Genomic DNA, 19841 nt, shown 5'->3' with positions numbered 1-19841 from the left:
ACAACAAAATATTTTTTAGGTCCCTGGCAGTTGTAACGGAATTTTACCTGTAATTGGAAAAACCCACAGAAAAACCAAAAGTAGAAGTGATAAATGTCTAGGAAAAGATACTTTGATAAACTTTATTTAACAAAGTGCAATACCTGTTATATATTCTTATATTCTGTATACATTTAAACACAACCAATTCCACAGGGTGATGAATAACAGGAACACCTTTATTTAATGAAACTTAACCAACCGCAAACGCTATTATCTTTCTCACACATGTGTCTTTCTATCGCTCCTTCCATATATACTGCTCTAAAAATCCACACCCCCTTATTTATACAGTATTACACATATGCACACAACCATGCCCTTTACTATATAATAACATTTACAAATGAAGATGTATACATAACAATACCTTATTAGAGTTTATTTTGGCAAATGCTACTGGAGCTGTGTTTGTCCAAAATTTCTAAGGTTTTGTAGCTTTAGCTGACATCGTAGAACAATTAAAGCACTAGCGTGACGTTTGTTCAAATAATTCCACAATCCAAAAATCTTCTTTTTTTAATTTAGTACAATTCATAGCAAAACAGTTCACGCCAAAATAGAGAAAAAATTAATATTACAAAGAAAAGTTCTGTTTGAGGCTTACTTATCTTGTTTCACTTCTATCATTATTTGGTCTTAAGAGGGATGTTCAAAAAGTTTCCGCACTTTTTTTAACTCTATTAAGAATTTCAAAAACGAATGACATCACTTTCTACATAGTCGCCTTCGTTTGCGATACAATTTTCTCAGCGTCCTAGCAACGTTTTAATGTCCAATTACTATCCATCCTCCTTCACCGTTACCAATGAAAATATGAAAGTGTGGAATCTTTTTGAACGGCCCTCGTACTTTCAAATGTTCATAGGTGTGAGATTTTTGAGACCCCAACAACCCCTCAAATTGCGTTCGACAATCCCCAAAAATCTGCGCTGTGGGCTGAAACAGGCAGGAATTGGCTGTCTGCTGCCACTTTAACTACAAGTCTGCATGCTCACTGCGTAACGTTGGTTGATGCGGGGATCTTTTAAAACCAGCTGGTGACCTGGCCAGCTGCTGACCTGGCCAGCTGCTCACTTTCTGTCTTCTCTCTTGTGCTGGAAGGCTATCTGTTCTCTTAATCTGAGAAGGGAGCAAATGAAGGATGATGTCATCGTCAGTGCTTGTATGCTGCTTGTGCTCGAGTGACGGCTCTCGTTTGAATGGTTTGAGAATGTTTCTGTCTTGACAAACAGTAAAGCGGATTTTCTCGGAAACCTGGAGTCACCTCCACACGTCACACCCACACGTCACAATATGTTCATTAAAGGTGGAAGAAAGATCAGAAAACCGTATGCCAATGTTCTATTTGTAGGCTAATTGAACAGTCCATGCTTTTATAAGGGAGACTGAATCCTAACTTAACTCTTTCAGGGCTGATGTTGACTTTTGTAGCGGTGACAAAACCAACCGTTATGTTTTAGTTGGACTCTCGTTGCTAGAAGGAAAGTTAGCATAGCTAGATAGAATAGCTTTATTGGTTTGACCGAGATTTGCTGCACTCGTGCGAGTAGCAAGCAAACAACATCAAAAATGGCACTGACATCTAGCGAGAGACCAAAGCGGATGCGTAAAGCATAATACTCAGTGGGCAATGTTTTGCCTATTATCTTTGAACTGGAGTATGTCTTGTCGGACTTGGATTTTCACACCTATGGTCATGAGCTATGGGTAGTGACCGATTTCAGTGATCGAAAGCGAATGTGAAGTTCCAGCTTCAGCTGATTGGTCCCCGGCTAATCTTGGTACTGACAATGTTTGCCAGGGAGAACTGCCACTTAACAATGATAAGAGATAGAAACCAGATTATAACTGTGACCACTGCTGCTGCCCCAGCCACACGAGAACAGCCTGGCAGCAAGCCTGCCGCACATCCTTGGCAAACTGGCAGCCACAGCATGCAGCAACATATGTTTTATGTTGATTTCTATGTGAAACCATTGCTTTTCAGAAATGCTTTTTGGAAAAAATATTCAGCCCTCAAAGAGTTAATTGACCCTCTGTTTTTACAGGAATAGCTAAGAAAGTTCTATTTCATGTTAACTTACAGGGGGTTAAAGGTTTATACCATAATCTAAGTAACTATGAAAAACTAATATTTTATCGAAATTACGGAGATGTTTACGTGACTTTTACATTAACTATAACTTTCTAAGACTGACTTTTACAGCTACCATTAAAAAAAAAATGGGCAGTTTTCATGTAATTTTCGTGAAGTTCCGTGTTATTTGAACATTTTTTGTGGCCTGGGAATGCTTAAAAATATTTGCCATTTAAGTTATTTGTAATTAGGTGCTCCGGTTATGAAAATTCACTTTATGCAGAGGCTTTCTGGAACGGATTAGCTTCTTCCTAAAACAGGGCAACTCCGCACACCTCTCCTGTCAGTGGCCACCCCGCTGAATTAGGATACAATCATTAAGGAGTCGACTTGGGCTGATTGTCACGGCTTCATTTTACAGTTACTTGGCTCATACTTTAGTGATTATAATATGACTCACATGTAACGCAGAGGAATTCTGAGCTATTTTAAGTGTGTAAGAACTTTTTGCACTTATATGGTATATAAAATAAAGAGTCTCTACGGTTACTTGTACTTTTGATACTTACTACACTTTAAAACTTCTACTTGAGTAGTTTTTTACTTGAGTCTCTTTCCGGAATGGTTGGGTAGGTATGGAGTACTTTACTAAACGCTGCTCACATGACAAAACAATACACTTTATAGATGAAATCCTCTTCTTCCTCATTACCTTTTCCCACTTCTGTGTGGGGTTGATGGGCTTGATTAACCTTCTCCATATAGCTCAGTCCTGCATCTCCTCGACAGTCAGACCCTTTTCCTTCAGATCTTCTTTTAGTTTATCCATCCACCTACGCTTTTGCCTCCCTCACTTTCTCTTCCCTTCTACTTCCATTCCCATCCCTCCTTTGCCCACATATTTATTGTCACACTTCATCACATATCCATACCACTTCAACCTCTTTCTTGCATTTGTTGTAGAAAGCCATCATTGATGATTCTTCTTCTTCTTCTTCTTGTCTTCCCACTTCTGTGTAGTTGATATGTTTGGTCAATTCTCTATACTGATTGGTCCTGCATCTCCTCCCCAGTCAAACCGTTTTCCTTCAGATCTTCTTTTACTTTATTCATCCACCTTTGGCCTTCCTCTCTTTCTCTTCCTCTGTACGTCTAATTCCATTTGGTCTCTTGTCATCTCCCACTTTTGTTGTACCTCTGATTATTCTCATTTCTTCTTCTGTCCTTTTTTATAACCTTACACATCCATCTCAACATTCTCATTTCTGCCACATCCGACTTCTTCTCCTCAGCTCCCTTTACACTCTTAAAAACCTGACCTTTAACCTTTGCCTTAATTCTTTGATCACACAATACTGCTTATAAGCTTTTTCCAATGTTTATATCCACACTGCACTCTATGGGTTATTTCTGCATATATTCTGTCTGCTTCCTATTTTTGTCAATACTTAATCTTCCAAAGATCTTCTCTATTCTTCCAACTTCCTCTCCACTTTCTCTTTTCTGGTGCGACACACCACAATGCCATCAGCAAAAGCCTGCATCAGGTGGATTGGACTTTTATCCCCTCAAATCAACACATCCATAACCTGGTCAAAGAGGTAAGGATGTCAAGAAGATACCTGGTGCAGACCTCCACTAACTGGGATCTTGTCTGTTACCCCAACACTAATTTCAACCCGAGTTCTGACCACCTCATATATATCCCAGATGATCCTCACATACTTCTCTGGTCCTCCTTTCTCGACTTTATAAAATAGTGATTGGGAGAAGCAGAGTGTCCCTTGTAGGTGCAGTAATATTAAAAGCCTAAAATTGCCTCTCGCTAGGTGTCATTCTAAAGGGACCGTTGGCTGATGCTGTTCTACACGGGAGTGTGATTAGAGTTAAATTAGAATTGTGGGAGACCAACAATTCTTCTGTGGGAGTGTGCAGAACATCCCATCTTTTATACAAAAAGCTGCATATTTCTCAGTGAAATTGCAGAAGAGGTTGCTTATTGTAATGTTTCTCGGCCCCCCTCCCCCCAGTGTGGTTCCTCTTCTACAACCATATTACTCAGAAACTGTAACTCCCTTAAGATACTTCCTGCTGTCCGCCACGTCTGTTTGCCATCTAACACTCAGCCTGCTGCCTTTCTAATGACTTTCCAAGTATAGTAATCTTAAAGATCCTTGTAATTTCATCGCTCTCTTTTCCAAACTGTTCCTGCCGCAAGACACAAAGCAGGAGGGTGCTTCTAGTACAAGCTGCAAAAGATAACAAGAATTAAATGAGGCAAGGCCTTGCTAGGCATGGGCCTAAAATGTCTGGCCATTTCTTGTTTGATTTTTTTTTTTCAATGAGCTTCATAGTGCAAGATAATGTCCTACATCTCATAATGCTAGGGACCAGCATTTAGTTCTCAGCAAGTTGAAGTTGCAGATACTGCCTCTGCTTATAGGGGCTTACTATGATTTCTGTGCTATTCATTGCCAACATTGGCAGGTTAAGCTGAGGGGCAGCTCTAAATCTAAATCAATAAGATGCTGCAGATGTTCTATCAGACAGTTGTGGTGAGTGCCCTCTTCTACGCGGTGGTGTGCTGGGGAGGCAGCATAATGAAGAGGGATGCCTCACACCTGGGCAAACTGGTGAGGAAGGCAGGCTCTGTTCTAGGCACGGAGCTGGACAGTTTGACATCCGTGGCAGAGTGACGGGCGCTGAGCAGGCTTCTGTCAATCATGGAGAATCCACTGCATCCACTGAACAGGATCATCTCCAGACAGAGGAGCAGCTTCAGAGACAGACTGCTGTCACCGTCCTGCTCCACTGACAGACTGAGGAGACCCCACATTATGCAACTCTTCAATTCCACCCGGGGGGGTTAAACGTTAACATTATACAAAGTTATTGTCTGTTATACCTGCATTGTTATTACTCTTTAATTTAATATTGTTCTTTATCAGTATGCTGCTGCTGGAGTATGTGAATTTCCCCTTGGGGTTAATAAAGTATCTATCTATCTATCTATCTATCTATCTATCTATCTATCTATCTATCTATCTATCTATCTATCTATCTATCTATCTATCTATCTATCTATCTATCTATCTATCTATCTAAATTGACCTGGTCTGAGTGACTATGGGTGTATCATCCAGGGTTTTATTGTTCCTGCTTTACGTTTGATGCTACTACCCTCCCAAACCTCAAGGGAGTAGCATTTTGAACCAACACATCTAGTCATGTTCAGTGCTTTTCACATAACATTCACATTCTGGATTTATAAAATATTAATATCAGTATTTTTTTTTAAGATGTGTTGAAATATTCAATTATTTTACAAGCTTTATGCCCTCAATACAAGGTCTTACAGAACTGTTGACTATCCTGAGAGGCTGTAAGGGATGGCCGGGATGCTCAGGATATGGAAGGATAGGGGAAGGCAGCTTCTTTAGTGCATTGCCTTCCCTGAGAGGCTCTTTATGGCAGCTCCCTGGGATTACAACAGGACAATATGGGACTTGGAGTTATTTATCTCAGCCCTGTTGGGTGCCGTGGGTACCGCCAAGGGGTGCTGTGGAGGACTTATATGAGATAAGGTTTTCGTCTAACCCGGGAGTGCTGGCAAGCCACATGGGTGGAAGAGCAGAAGTACTTCCAGATTGTCCAATATAAAAGGGACCACCACAACCCCAGTCAGGGGAGCCAGAGTTGAGTGGTAGGTGGACAAAGCTTGCTAGGAGGAGTGGAGGAGAAAAAAAGATGGAGAGAATCATTTGTGTGCCAAATTACCTGTGACTGTAGTGGTGGAAAGTGCTGTGAAGGGTATCCTCGCAATAAAGCAAATTATTGTGCTTTATATTATTGGGATTGAGAAGCGACAGTGCCCTCTAGCGACCCCAAGGTTTTATCTCTGCCTTGTTGACGTGCATCTGTGTAATATTTCTCAATGTAATTCTGGTATGCCATCAACATTGCCTGAGAAAAAGCTCTCCAAAATTAGTGTTATATTCTCCAACCCACTATATCCTAACACAGGGTCACGGGGGTCTGCTGGAGCCAATCCCAGGCAGCACTGAGCACAATGCAGGATCGCCAATGCACCTAACCTGCATATCTTTGGACTGTGGGAGGAAACCGGAGCACCCGGAGGAAACCCACGCAGACACGGGGAGAACATGCAAACTCCACGCAGGGATGACCCAGGAAGCGAACCCAGGTCTCCTAAATGCGAGGCAGCAGCACTACCACTGTGCCCATTAGTGTTATATACAGACATGAATAAAAAGAACCAATGAAAATTGCAACTAACAGAAGAGCCTAGGGGTTCAGCCTCTGCAAGTCCCTCACTTATCTCAAAAAAGCTGCTCCAGGGCCACCCCAGAGTTGGAGGTTTCGAACTATATTCAGGGCCTTGTGAAGCTAATGGTGGTTCCAATAACTCTGAGGTGATAGGTAGAGATGAAGAGCCCCAAATGGTCACCTCAAAACCTGTCTCTAGAAATAGTGAAGCAGTGACAGAGGGGTACCCAGTCATTGGAGGGACTGAGATGTAGGTTAGCTCTAGAGACATGGTGCCTTATGCAGTGTGTTGTCTTCTGGGTGCACAGGTAGGAGACCTCCATCGGAAGGTGATAGGGTCTTGAGGGTGGATCCAGTTGTCATTGTCCATGTCGGAGCAATTGATATACATAAGGGCAGGCTGTCTGTTTTGCAATCCAAATTTAAAGAGTTAGGTGCCAAGCTGAAGAGCAAAACTGGCAAAGTGGTCCTCTCTGAAGTTCTGCAGAGTTTTGCAATCCAAACTTAAAGAGTTAGGTGTCAAACTGAGAAGCAGAACTGACAAGATGTTCATCTCTGAAATTGTCTCTGTGCCGCACACCAAATTGAGGGGATTAGAAGGCGTACCTGTGAACATAATACATGTAACTTAATGTACTTGATTGTATATTTTTGGACGGTACAATCATTTGTATAGGGTGGTCCTGATCTAATTATGCAATTTTCATTACGCTATAACTTATTAAGTTTATTACATAGAAAATCACCCGAAAAATCCCGGACCATCGAGAAGTGTGCGAACTGACGACATGAAGAATCGTCTTTGCGCCGAACCGGAATCGTCCCCGCATAAATCAAAGTCATCCAGATGATCTGGATCTGCATACTTAGATCTGGACCACCCAGTACTGTTTTAGAAAATCTTTGGATGAGTGATTTCCAGCGCTATCACTAAAGTGAAATTTACATGGTGATACTCTATGGACCGTTCCATACTGTTTTATTTTTTTAATCAGATGATAAATGATGCATTTTTCTTTCTGATTTTTTTTATTTAAAAAATCAATGTATAAATTTCACTTTTTTGGTTAAGTAAATGAGGATTGAGGTGTAAAATGGGACCTCACCCCAGATTGCGTTTTGAATTGTGAATGTCTAGAAGAAGGAGCAACTGACTGAATTTTATTTTTCCTTGCAGGTTTACTTTGGTCAGCTCTCTTCATCCTGACTGGATGCTTATGTTACTTTTTGCACACACACACTTGACGGTGACAGTCACACTTGGATTACTTCTAATACCAAAGGTAAAAAAAAAAATGTTTTGCTACTTTTTTCAGTAAGGTTATTAGAAATTTAAAGCAACTGAACTTGACTTACATGCATGAAACATTTCAGAACACTGGTAACATATGGCTTGGGGGTTGAAATTTAACACAGAAGCAACATACGAGTTGACGTTCAAAAAGTTTTCCCACTTTTATATTTTCGTTGGAAACAGTGAAGGCGGGTGGAGGAGTAATTGGGCATTAAAAAGTTGGTACGACGCTGGGAAAATTGCATCGCAAACAAAGGTGACTATGTAGAAAAGTGATGTCATTTGTTTTTGAAATTCTTAATAAATAAGAGTTTAACAAATGTGCGGGAACTTTCTGAACGTCCCTCATAGAAACTTTCTTTGGTGATTTCAGAGTAACATTGAGGACAATATACAATGTGGAGTGCACAACAAGGCTTCCTCATCAAACGCTTTCATACATGCAGGCTATCCTAAAAATGTATTGTTCAATCCAATTCAGTTTATTTTTGTTAGACACTCTTCATTGTGTTACAATTAATTCCTTGTTTTGTAATTTTCCATGTTCGTGACATGAAATTTGTATTAGGAACATTCAGTTAATTTAGGAATGAGCACCTCACCATAAACCACTGAAGGTGCAATAAAAAAGGAGGTTGTTACTGCCTGCTTAAAATGAAGTGTGGTGTTGTCACCACGAAGGTTAAGGTTTTAATTATCTCAATTAACTAATTCTCTGAGGCCTCTTGACTCTTTCCCTAATCCTAAAGTGGAATTAAAAATACGGTTTAATTCATCTGATTCAACAAAATATAATGCATTTTTAATCAAAAACAACAATGACAGACAGCATTTTTAGATATACACTAGCTGATTACCCAGTGGCTTCGCTCACTGAGTGCAAGGGAAAAAATAAAATGCATTATTTATAAAATAAGTTTGTTAATTACCAATTTTATTTTTCAACAAATAAGGAGCATTTACAATAACATAGAAATCAATATAAACAACATTATTAACATCATTATCATATGAGAATATGAAGTAATATATAAGAAGCACATTGCATATAAATATTGCAGCCTTTTGAAGTCAAAAGGCATGTCCCCAGGGATGAGCGGGATACGTGGTATGAAGACACTATTCCCCATTTGTCAAGATTAGTGTATTATAATATGTTCTGTGGTCATACGTAATTTCCGTGTTTTGACAAATCTTTTATAAACAATTGACACATACATAGTAGTACATATAATAACATATAACGGATACATAGACATTTATTAAAATATCAAAGTTTTCTTAAATAATTACTTACCAAATAGGTGTTTATTTCTTTTCAATATCAGTAAAATAACTCTCACAGAAATAATAACAATTCGTAAAGACGATATAAAAACTGGCGTCCACAAACAAAGTGATTAGTTCCCGGCACCAACACCGTTTTCATATATCATATTTATGCGTTTACCACGTGCACATTTTTTCCCAAAAATGAGCATTAGAAAATCAGGTGCGGTCATACACGAGGAAATGTATTCTATAATGTTTACTTCTTCTGCTTGGGCTCGCTCGCTTGCACTCGCGCTCTCGTGCTCTCTCTCTCTCGTGCGCTCTCTCTCTCAAAACGCTTCCTCTACAATCACATCATGTGTCGTACACGGGGCAAAACGATTTTCACGATTTTCTTTGTAAAAATTAAGGTGCGCGTCTTACACGAGGGCGCGTGGTACACGAGTAAATACGGTAAAATGTAAGCACTAGTTACGTTGTTTCCGGTCATACGCACATAGTGTATAATAATATGTTCTGTGGTCATACATAATTTGTACGTAATTTCCCATTTTTACTTCTTTTCAATATCAGTAAAATAACTCTCACACAAATAATAACAATTCATAGAGATGATTTAAAAACTGGCGTCCACAAACAAAGTGATTAGTTCCTGTTTCCGGTCATATGCACGTAGTGTATTATAATATGTTCTGTGGTCATACGTAATTTCTACGTAATTTCGCATTTTTACTTCTTTTCAATATCAGTAAAATAACTCTCACAGAAATAATAACAATTTGTAAAGACGATATAAAAACTGGCGTCCACAAACAAAGTGATTAGTTCCCGGCACCAACACCGTTTTCATATACCATATTTATGTGTTTACCACGTGCACATTTTTTCCCAAAAATGAGCATTAGAAAATCAGGTGCGGTCATACACGAGGAAATGTATTCTGTAATGTTAACTCCTTCTTCTTGGACTCGCTCGCTTGCACTCGCGCTCTCGTGCTCTCTCTCTCTTGTGCGCTCTCTCTCTCAAAATGCTTCCTCTACAATCACATCACGTGTCGTACACGGGGCAAAACGATTTTCACGATTTTTTTTGTAAAAATTAAGGTGCGCGTCTTACACGAGGGCGTGTGGTACACGAGTAAATACGGTAAAATGTAAGCGCTAGTTACGCTGTTTCCGGTCATACGCACATAGTGTATAATAATATGTTCTGTGGTCATACGTAATTTCTACATAATTTTGCATTTTTACTTCTTTTCAATATCAGTAAAATAACTCTCACACAAATAATAACAATTCGTAGAGATGATATAAAAACTGGCGTCCACAAACAAAGTGATTAGTTCCTGTTTCCGGTCATACGCATGCAATGTATTATAATATGTTCTGTGGTCATACGTAATTTCCATTTCAAATGCAAAAAGAATTTTATATATTTAGATTAATACAGCGATCCTGACAACATTCAAACCACTGACAGGTGACGTGAATCACATTGATTATCTCGTTCCAATGGCACCTGTCGAGAGTTGGAATGTATTATATAGTAAGTGAACAGTCAGTTCTTGAAAGTGATGAGGTGAAAGAAGCATGTTTGAGCATGTTTCAGAAGGACCAAATAGTGACAGCTAGACAACCAGGCTGCGGTGGGCTGGCGCCTTGTGCTGGCTGGGATTGGCTCCAGCAGATCCCCGTGACACTGTTTTAGGATATAGCAGGTTGGAGAATGACTGACTGACTGACTAGATGGCAAGGTCAGAGCATCTCCAAAATGGCAGGTCTTGTTAGGTGTTCCTAGTATGCAGTGGATAGCCCCTACCAAAAGGGGTTTAAGGAAGATCTAAGTGAGAAATGGCAATAGGGTCATAGGCATCCACGCCTCAGTGATGTGTATGGGCAACGATGCCTAGCCCATCTGGTTCGATCCCACAGAAGAGCCGCTGCAGCACAAATTGCTGAAAAACGTAATATAGGCCATGAGAGAAAGGTGTCATGGTATTGTTGTAATTAGGGTTTCCTCACCCAGACAGATGGGCACCTTGGAAATGAACTCTGGTCCTGACGTCAAATGGAACGCAACCAGTCGAGCCAGCTGAGGGAAGGGAGACCTCTGTTATCTCAAATGACTAACCAGGCTCCTGAACTGAGGGTGTTTTTTTATGAGCAGCAGGATTGTTACACTTGAGCTCTGCTATAGAAGATACAGAATACCTCAAGGACATACCAGAAAAAAATTGAATTACTTTGGGGAATGATTAAGCAGTGTTGCTCATTTACTTTATATATGTATTATTTTTGCATTGGGTAGTAGGTACGATCATCAGAAAGAGGCCATTGCAGTGTATAGAACATTTTTTTTTTCCCAAACTAGAAATATTATATATAGATTCAACATTTTGTTTTTAACACTAGCCTGCAGCGATGTCTGACTTGGGGATCTCAACTGACAACAAGACATTATTTGTATGAAAGAAAAAGGGAGAAAGAAAATCATTTATGTTCTGACTTTTTAAAGCTATAAGCTAAATGTCTTGACTAATGTAAAATTTAGCTGGCCTACTACTATAAAACTTATTATGAATTCAGATTATTTAATTGATTAAAATATTTTCAAATTCATATTTAATCACAAAGATTATGCAAGAAGGCCATTAAACCCTGAAAAGCAGAGAACAACAAACAGTTTCCTTCGCAAAAAATTAAGAGTTCTAGCAGAACACTGGAGTATGTCTGACATTCTGTTTGTCTTTATTTCAGTTTCATTTTTCTGTAGATATTTAAGAGATGCAACGCTCTAAGATACCAACCTTCTCTTAAGCAAAGTCCAGCTAAAAAGCTTTTTTTGTAAGCTGTGTCACTTATTTTATTGTTCCATGGGTGGACTGGGAAGCGAGCAGTCATAATTTTAAGACCAGGACCAAAATCGACAAATAGCGTGGCATAAACTGTTACAGTGTGAATGTCTTACCAACATACTGTACTCATGGCTTGGTTTGGATGTTATTTGCCCTTTTGCTTCTCATGGGTCAGTTCTTTTTTCTGTTTTTAATTTTATCTTTAGTTTTTTTTTTTATAATTTAATATCTTATATTTTTATTTCTTCTAATAATTAGGATTGCTCGACACAACCTGTGACGCCATCAGCGCAGCACGTCATACTGTATACTGACATGACGCGTATTTTGTTATGTGTGCTTGGATTAAGGCCTTGTTCACACAGGCGTTAAGTTTTTGGATAAACGAACTTGCTCTGAACGTCCTAGACGTTTATGTTGCATTTTGTGGTGGCGATCGATTGACTTCTACACCGGCGTTCGTTTGTCTCTGTCTAACGCCAGCCTGCAGCCCAAATTGTAGTTTGTGTGTTAACCTGTGGAGGCAGTGTCGGGAACTGGATATGAAAGCCCTTGTCGTTTTATTTGAGGTGCCTCCTTTCAATATGGACCATTTTGCTATGTTAGATATTAATCTTCTTGTTTTAAAAATACTCGTAATATGGCGACGTAGGGAGAGAAAAATCGCCGCTACTGGGTTCATCCTCTGACTGCACAACGTCGGGTTAAAGGAAGTTTTTTTGTGCTTTATGAGGAAATGCGAAAATTTCCGCGAAAGTTTTTTAATTACTGTCGGATGTCGGTTTCTACTTTTGATTGTCTGCTGCAGCTGGTGCAATGCCACATTGCACGCCGATCAACCAATATGCGACTTGGCCCCGAAGAGAGACTACTTGTCACTTTGAGGTAAGGAAACAGTAGTCAAGTGTGCGCTTACACCGCCCGCTCCTCCGAAGCGTAAAATAAACGCGTAGAAAACGAACTAGAAGCGGTTTTCTTGCGTTCGTTGGGTTTTGAACGGCAAGAAAAAGCTGCATGCAACGTTTTTTTGATGCCGTATAAGCGCCAAGAGCGGACAAGCGCCGTCACCAAAGCCCGTGTGAAGACTCTCATTGACTCCTACGTGTAGAAAACACTCGGCGCTTGATCCGCGCTCACCGGACGCTACGAACGCAAAAAAAACGCTCGATTTTAACGCCCGTGTGAACAAGGCCTTAAAAAACCCATTTCAACGTATTGCTCTATTACTTTCTGATCTTCTGGTTTCGAATTTCTTGTGCATCATTTTCTACTATGAGTTTGCTTAACGGTTTTCAGCTTTGTTATTTTCGATCTTTCTGGCCTCCTGGTTTACAACACTGGCTTTGATCTTCGACCTCGTTTCTTTTCTTGGTCTCAGAAGCCTCTCTTTATTCCTTGAATTTGGCCCAGTAAAACAGAAGTTTGATGTTTGGATATGCTATTGGCAATTCCCTGTTTCCGAACCAAGATGTCCCTTTGTCAAGATGTTTGCTTTAGATGGTGTAATGTGATTTAACTGGAGAAATGAAAATTTGACTTAACCTTGTGGACGCTAGTGGTCGTTGTCGCCCCGCGAAACCCACCAGACAGACGTCCAGGACACACTTATAAAAACACCAAGAAGAGTTTTAATCATTTTCTTCAAATATAGTGCACAAAGCACCACACTCGCCACAATTCTCTAATAATTAATAATAATCACAATAATAATAAATAACAATAACAATCTTCCAATCCCAGCAGCCTCCCAACTCCGGCTCTCTTTGCTGGGTCTTCAAGTATCCTAGAAGTACTGCAGGCTTCCGTCCTCGTGACTCTGAAGTACTTCTGGGTTATAGTAACAGTAGGAGTCCCCAGGTTCTTTGTGAGCTCCCCCTGGCGGCGCCCACGGCACCCAACAGGGCTGAGGAAATTAACTCCATGTCCCAGGATGCCCTGAGAGAATCCGGGGAACTGTTGCCGTCCAGGGGAGCTGCCACCCAGTGTCCCGAGGGAGGCAGTGCCCTGAAAAGGCTGCCTTCCTCCATTCTTCTTTTTCAGGGACGTCTCGGCAGGACTGAACCGCCGGCCATCCATCACATCTACCTTACAAAGTAAAATTATTGTTTTAGCAATTCAACATTTATTTTTATTATTAAACTTATTGGCTAGTTTTTGATAGTCACAACCACAGAACTCTAATATTCCAGATTACATAAGAAGGTCATATACGGTGCTCTCCATAATGTTTGGGACAAAGACACATTTATTCCTTGATGTACTCTTCTGCTCCACAGTTGAAAAGTACAAATCAATCAGATCAGACATAATTAAAGTTCACATTGTAGACTTTCATTTAAGGGGACTTACATACATTTCAGTCACACCATGTGGAAATTACAACACTTTTTATACATTGTTCCCCCCAAACCCCCAACTGGGCCACTCACTTAGAAATCTGCATCTGCTTACCGTGTTTTCCAGAGACCAATATCCCAGCTTCTCTAACCGGGCACCCTGTGTTTTTTAAAGAACAGGATCTATCAAAGTCTGCTCATTCATCAAACATTGAAGCACATGGATTGATCGTGTTGGAGCTTCATTGCGGCTTTCTGTGACATGTTGATAGTAAACAATGACGTGGACATCGTGTACCAAAACTTGAACACACACACCACCCATATTTTTATTGGTACTGCAACTCGCCCACGCATTGTGTTAATTTGTGACGAGGGGCTTGGAGGACGTGTCAAAAGGAAACTGGGAATGTGTGGCATCCATGATGTGTGCTTGCAAGAATTCTGAGCCTGAAGTGTTGAAGATCTTTCATGTCAAACAGATTACTTTAGGATCTATTCAAGATAAAATTATTTCAGTAAAGAAATCAACAGTGTTAGTCCAGCAAAATTCTTCTAAAACATGAATATTGTACTAGAGAGCAAAATAAGAGCCATGCAGAGCAGAACAACAGAGTGCATTCCAGGATTTAAGGACATGTCCTACTCTGACAGACTCTGAAAATTAAACTTGTTTAGTCTCAAGCAGAGGTGAATATGTGGGGACCTCATCCAGGTTTTCAGAATCCTTGATAAAGTAGATGCAGCAAAATTCTTTCAGGTTATGGGTGAATCACAGACTTGAGGACATCAGTGGAAATTAGGGGGATGTGCATTTAAGACTGAAGCCATGAAGAAGTTCTTTACAAAAAGAGTTGTGGGACTCTGGAACAAATTATCAAGACATAGAGTTAACACAGAAACCTGGACAACCTTTGGGAAGAATCTGGATGAGATATTGGGTCAGCTTAGCTATTAGCTAAACAAACAGGCTTGATGGACTGAATGGTCTCCTCTCATGTCAGACTGGGGAGCATGCACTGGTACAGCACCCACCACATGAAAAAGCAGCTTGGGATCGCAATTGGCAACCCCCTAGGCAGACACACGGTTCAGTCCAACCAAACAGAAATGACCATCTATCTATCGCAATCAGGTGTTATGTGGGCATCCCCTTGGCCTGGTCCAGCCACTCAAATCCTAAGCAATGAAGATCCTATGAGCTGGATCACCCACGGAGAATCACGCTGTTAAGTGGCATTCTCACACAATGCAGGTAATGTGCCTTATTCGGGACTCTGTGAGCAACTACTTGTTTGACAGAAACCAGAGGTACCCAAGGATTCTTTGAAGAGACACATTACAGAAGGAGTCCAATCTTCATCTCAGGTCACTGAATGGTGTCCCTGTCTCGCAACCATATTGCAAAACAGGAAGCACCAGAACTCTAAAGACTTTCTCCTCTTGTTTGACAAACTTCTAATATTCTTCTTGTGTACTAATTGCTGTTCCTTTTGCACACGAGTAGTGTTTGTGCACCTTTTCTACATTCTTGGCTCATGTTTTGCTTTTGGTTGCTGTATTTCTTGATCTTCAGGTATTTGACCTCTATACACTGAAAAAAGTATAACATTGATGTTGTCCATTCAACGTAAATTTTCTCTTTCAAACAACTTAAGATTAGTCATTTAGTGTTACGGCTTGAAATATGTGGTTTCAGATCTCAATCAAAGTAAAAAAAAATGTTTGTACCAAATTAAGTTATGGTGGCGGGAATAAAAGTAAAAATCCTATTTCATTTAACTTAATATTTTAGGTTGTTCATGTGCTGTGTTTGAGGGGCCGTTTGTATATTCTTTCGGTCGAACCTTCCAGTTTGATGGCTTTCCAACTGCCACAAAAGAAGAACAACTTAAAAAATAGATTTACTTCAGTAAAAAAACAAGTGAATTGCACCCAATCACTCTAAATGATTTGCCTCAACTTAAAAATTGTGGGACCAATAAGCTAAAAAGAATTATATTGGTTCAGATTGAAAATATTAAGTGTGAATCATCACGTTTTTTTTTCAGTGTATCTGTGTTTTGACGAGGTCTTTTCTCCTAGATTCCTTTAAAATCCTTTGCGCTTTCCCTCAAAGCACAACAAACAGCACATACTCATTTACTTTATGACCTGAGTACCCTGGCGCCCTGTCCGGGGTTTGTTTACTGCCTTGTGCCCTGTGTTGGCTCCAGCAGACCCCCGTGACCTTGTAGGATATAGCGGGTTGGATAATGGATGGATGGATATCCATATTCTCAGTGTCTTACCAGTTTCATTTACGTCTCCACAGTTTCTTCTAGAAGGGGCTCACCCTCGAGATGACGTTGCAGCAGAAGCCTATGAGGATGAATTAGACCTTGGAAGATCTGGCTCCTACCTCAACAGCAGTATCACATCAGCCTGGAGTGAACACAGCCTAGATCCGGATGACATACGGGTAATTAAGTGTAACATTTACATCATGAATAGTTATTTCTCATTTTGAATTGAATAGATATTTCAAGATTCGACAAATAAAACACAGAGCCATAGCAGTTTGGTTTTTTATTACAGACGCCAGAGGAAATGGGCCAGCTCAGTTCTAGTAATGGCTGTGGTGTAAGGTCATGCAGCTGTCTTTTGGAAAAGCATACACATGTGAGCAGAGGTTGTGTTATTTGTTAGTGCTGAAAAAAGTCTCTCTGCAGACTAAAAACGATCGGTGGGGGATTTCTAAGCATGGCCTAAAAAAATCACTTCCTTTAAATATCTTTTATTGTATAAGTGTCTTTCATTATTTTAAATGTAAATTAAGTTCACTTGTAAATGGTGCTTGTCCCTGACAAAAGGAAGAGCACTATATACTCATTTCAAATTATGATGTCACATATTGAGGCAGCTTTCAGGACTAACAACTCCACATGATTTCAGTTGTCCTTTAGGGAAGTAGTTTTGTCTTTGAGTTCCATCAAACAGCATGCACCTCCATTTTTAATGACCTCATTACCTGCATGATTTTGTAGAGTACTGCATGTATCCCTTAGAGATGTGAACTATTTAATTAGTGAAAAATGATGTGAAATGAATGAAAAGGTCATCGATTCTTTGTCCAATTACTATCCGCAACTACATTTTCTCTCTTTTGTTTAACACTCAGGAAGAACTAAAAAAGCTATACACTCAGCTCGAGATCTATAAAAGGAAGAAAATGATAGCCAATAACCCACATCTGCAGAAGAAAAGGAGTTCAAAGAAAGGACTGGGCCGCTCGATCATGAAGCGCATTACCGAGATCCCCGAAACCGTAAGCAGACAATGCAACAAGGAAGAAAAAGAATTTGCTGATCACAATGGGGCTAGAAATAGCATCAGCACCTTGAGGAAGAACCCGTTTGACCCATCACACTGCGGCTCCAGAACCAAAGAAGAATCTTTGAAACATAAGGTCTTCTCACTTAAGAAGTCGCACAGCAGCTATGACCACGTGAGAGACCAAACCGAGGACTCTAGCAACTCAACCCCTGACAAAATGGAAGTTTCCACAACTGAAAATTCACTCTTGGATGCTCTGATGAGTAAAAAACTCACAAAGAAGTCGGTGGACACAGTCGAAGCCGAATCCACCGAGTCTGTTCCGCTAGTGTGCAAATCCGCCAGCGCTCACAATTTGACTGCGGACAAGAAACCCTTGCACCCCCGGACATCCATGTTACAGAAATCACTAAGTGTTATTGCTAGCGCTAAGGAGAAGACCTTGGGACTGACTGGGAAAGCTCATAGTCTTGAGGAAAGCCACAAGCAACCAAAATGTCAGTCCAAAAGCAAAGACTCCATTAAAGCTCAGCTTGAGAAAATTGAAAAAATAGACGCTTACCAAGAAAACGTAGCTAAGTCCCCAGAAGGATCGAAAAAACCAAATAAACTGGGGATTATAAAACATCAAGCTATCACTCCTGTCTCCTCTGACTCGGGGAAATCGGGAATCAGGGACCAATGTGATGTATCCGACGTGTGTCCGTGGGAGATTCAAGATGTTCCCCCAGAGTTTGTGGAAGCTAAAGTTCAAAGGCATGTATCTATTGCTCCAACGGATTCTTCATCTCTGCATGTTCCCCACACAAAAGCTAAACTTCATCAAAGGCAAAAATCTGTGGAGAATCCTTTGGTCCCAGGCAGGCCGTCGAAGTCACAGACCCCAGATAAGGCAGAAGTATGTCCTTGGGAGCACGAGGAGGCTCACTTTATGTCAGGTGACTCAAACTCTCAATCTCATTTAAAAGATTTAAATCTGGGGACATTTCATAAAGCAGATGCTTCTTCAAGGGATTTAGAAGAAAACTTTCCAGGAATGAGACTAAAATCCACTGAGCTGGACAGAAACATAGCAGAGGACCCTAAAAAGAACACACATCTCATTAGTGTTCAAAACAAGGATGTCCTACCACAAAACACAAAATGTGACAGAAACTCCGAGGCTTTAATCAGCAAAGCAGATGTCTGCCCTTGGGACTTTGATGACACGCAGTTAACAAATGCAGCCAAGGTGTCTGCACCAAGTCCTTTTGTAAAATCAAAAGAATCTCTTCCAAGAAAAAAGGGTGCTTCCACGTTTACCAAAGCATTTCTAGCTGCTGGGCTAGAAAGGGACAAGGAGAAAAGTCGAGATAGGGATGAAGATAAGAGGAAAAAGGGTAAGGAGAGGGGTATCTCCTCCAAATCTGTAGAGAAAGCTAGCGGCCATTCCAAAATGGAAGAGGTGTGTCCTTGGGAGGCTGACACCAGTATGGATGCTTCCATTTTAGGGAAACGGAGAAACTCCCCTAATGAACTCAGTGCAGGGAAGGGCAACAATGCTGAAATTTGCCCATGGGATTTTGAGAGTATACCCGACGCTTCCAAACAGGACCAAAACTCAAGTACAACAAAACATCACCCGAATTCCAAGAAAGGAAAAACTGATAAGGCCAGACTAGCAGAGGTTTGTCCATGGGATTACGACGACCAAATTGCAGGCAAAACTGCATAATCAACTGCACTGCTTGAAATTCTACCTTAATACTTCTTCTGAGACATTTCTCGTTTTATGAACCATACAAGTTTCTATCAATGAAAAGCAAGCAATTCATTTATTGTGAAGTGAAGAAAAAAAACACAAAACAAATAACTGCTGCTTGAGATTGTCTACCATCTTAGATGACTGAACCCCTCACATCTGATGAAAAGCATTCCAGACTGCTGCTGACTATCTGATGAATTCTTGAAGATATATGCAACTATTACTCGCAGTAATTGCTACATAAATTAATCATGATCTCTCATCCATCGCTTGACAAATAATAAATGTTAACGTGGCCACTGAAGCCATAACTTAATTTTACAATGCTGTTTTATTTATAATTTTCTTTGTTGTGATTCATGCTGTGGGAAATTTCCTAAGTTAGTGTTTACAAATTCTGGTCACTGGACACTCTTCTTTCATGCAGCGCATTTTCTCCTTGGTTTCCACCCAACGTCTACGCACACACGTTGTGTTTTTGCCATCTTTTTTTCTTTTTTTGCTTAATTCTTATATTTGCCTACAATCAGAAATCCGTGTTTATTAAGTAATTTAATGAAAAGGCAAGTATTAAACCTTGAATTTAAAATAATAATAGGAGTAATACGATAATGTTGTCT

The 19841-nt window shown here is 40.2% G+C and overlaps 1 protein-coding gene across 1 annotated transcript in view; it reads left to right on the top strand.

Moving 5' to 3' along the window:
* Positions 1-19537, top strand: part of LOC120529794 (probable G-protein coupled receptor 158) — a 441265-nt gene extending 421728 nt beyond the window's left edge. The window contains exons 9-11 of the mRNA XM_039753931.1: positions 7584-7689; positions 16477-16623; positions 17323-19537. Of these exons, the coding sequence (XP_039609865.1) occupies positions 7584-7689; positions 16477-16623; positions 17323-19191 (2122 nt within the window). The 3' untranslated portion in view covers positions 19192-19537. The remainder of the gene's footprint in view (positions 1-7583; positions 7690-16476; positions 16624-17322) is intronic.
* The last annotated feature ends 304 nt before the right edge of the window (positions 19538-19841 follow it).

This window comes from Polypterus senegalus, chromosome 5 (genome assembly GCF_016835505.1).
Source record: "Polypterus senegalus isolate Bchr_013 chromosome 5, ASM1683550v1, whole genome shotgun sequence".
Classification (NCBI taxonomy): Eukaryota; Metazoa; Chordata; class Cladistia; order Polypteriformes; family Polypteridae; genus Polypterus; species Polypterus senegalus.
Note: the sequence above shows the minus strand (reverse complement) of the source record. Positions and strands in the feature narration are given on the sequence as shown.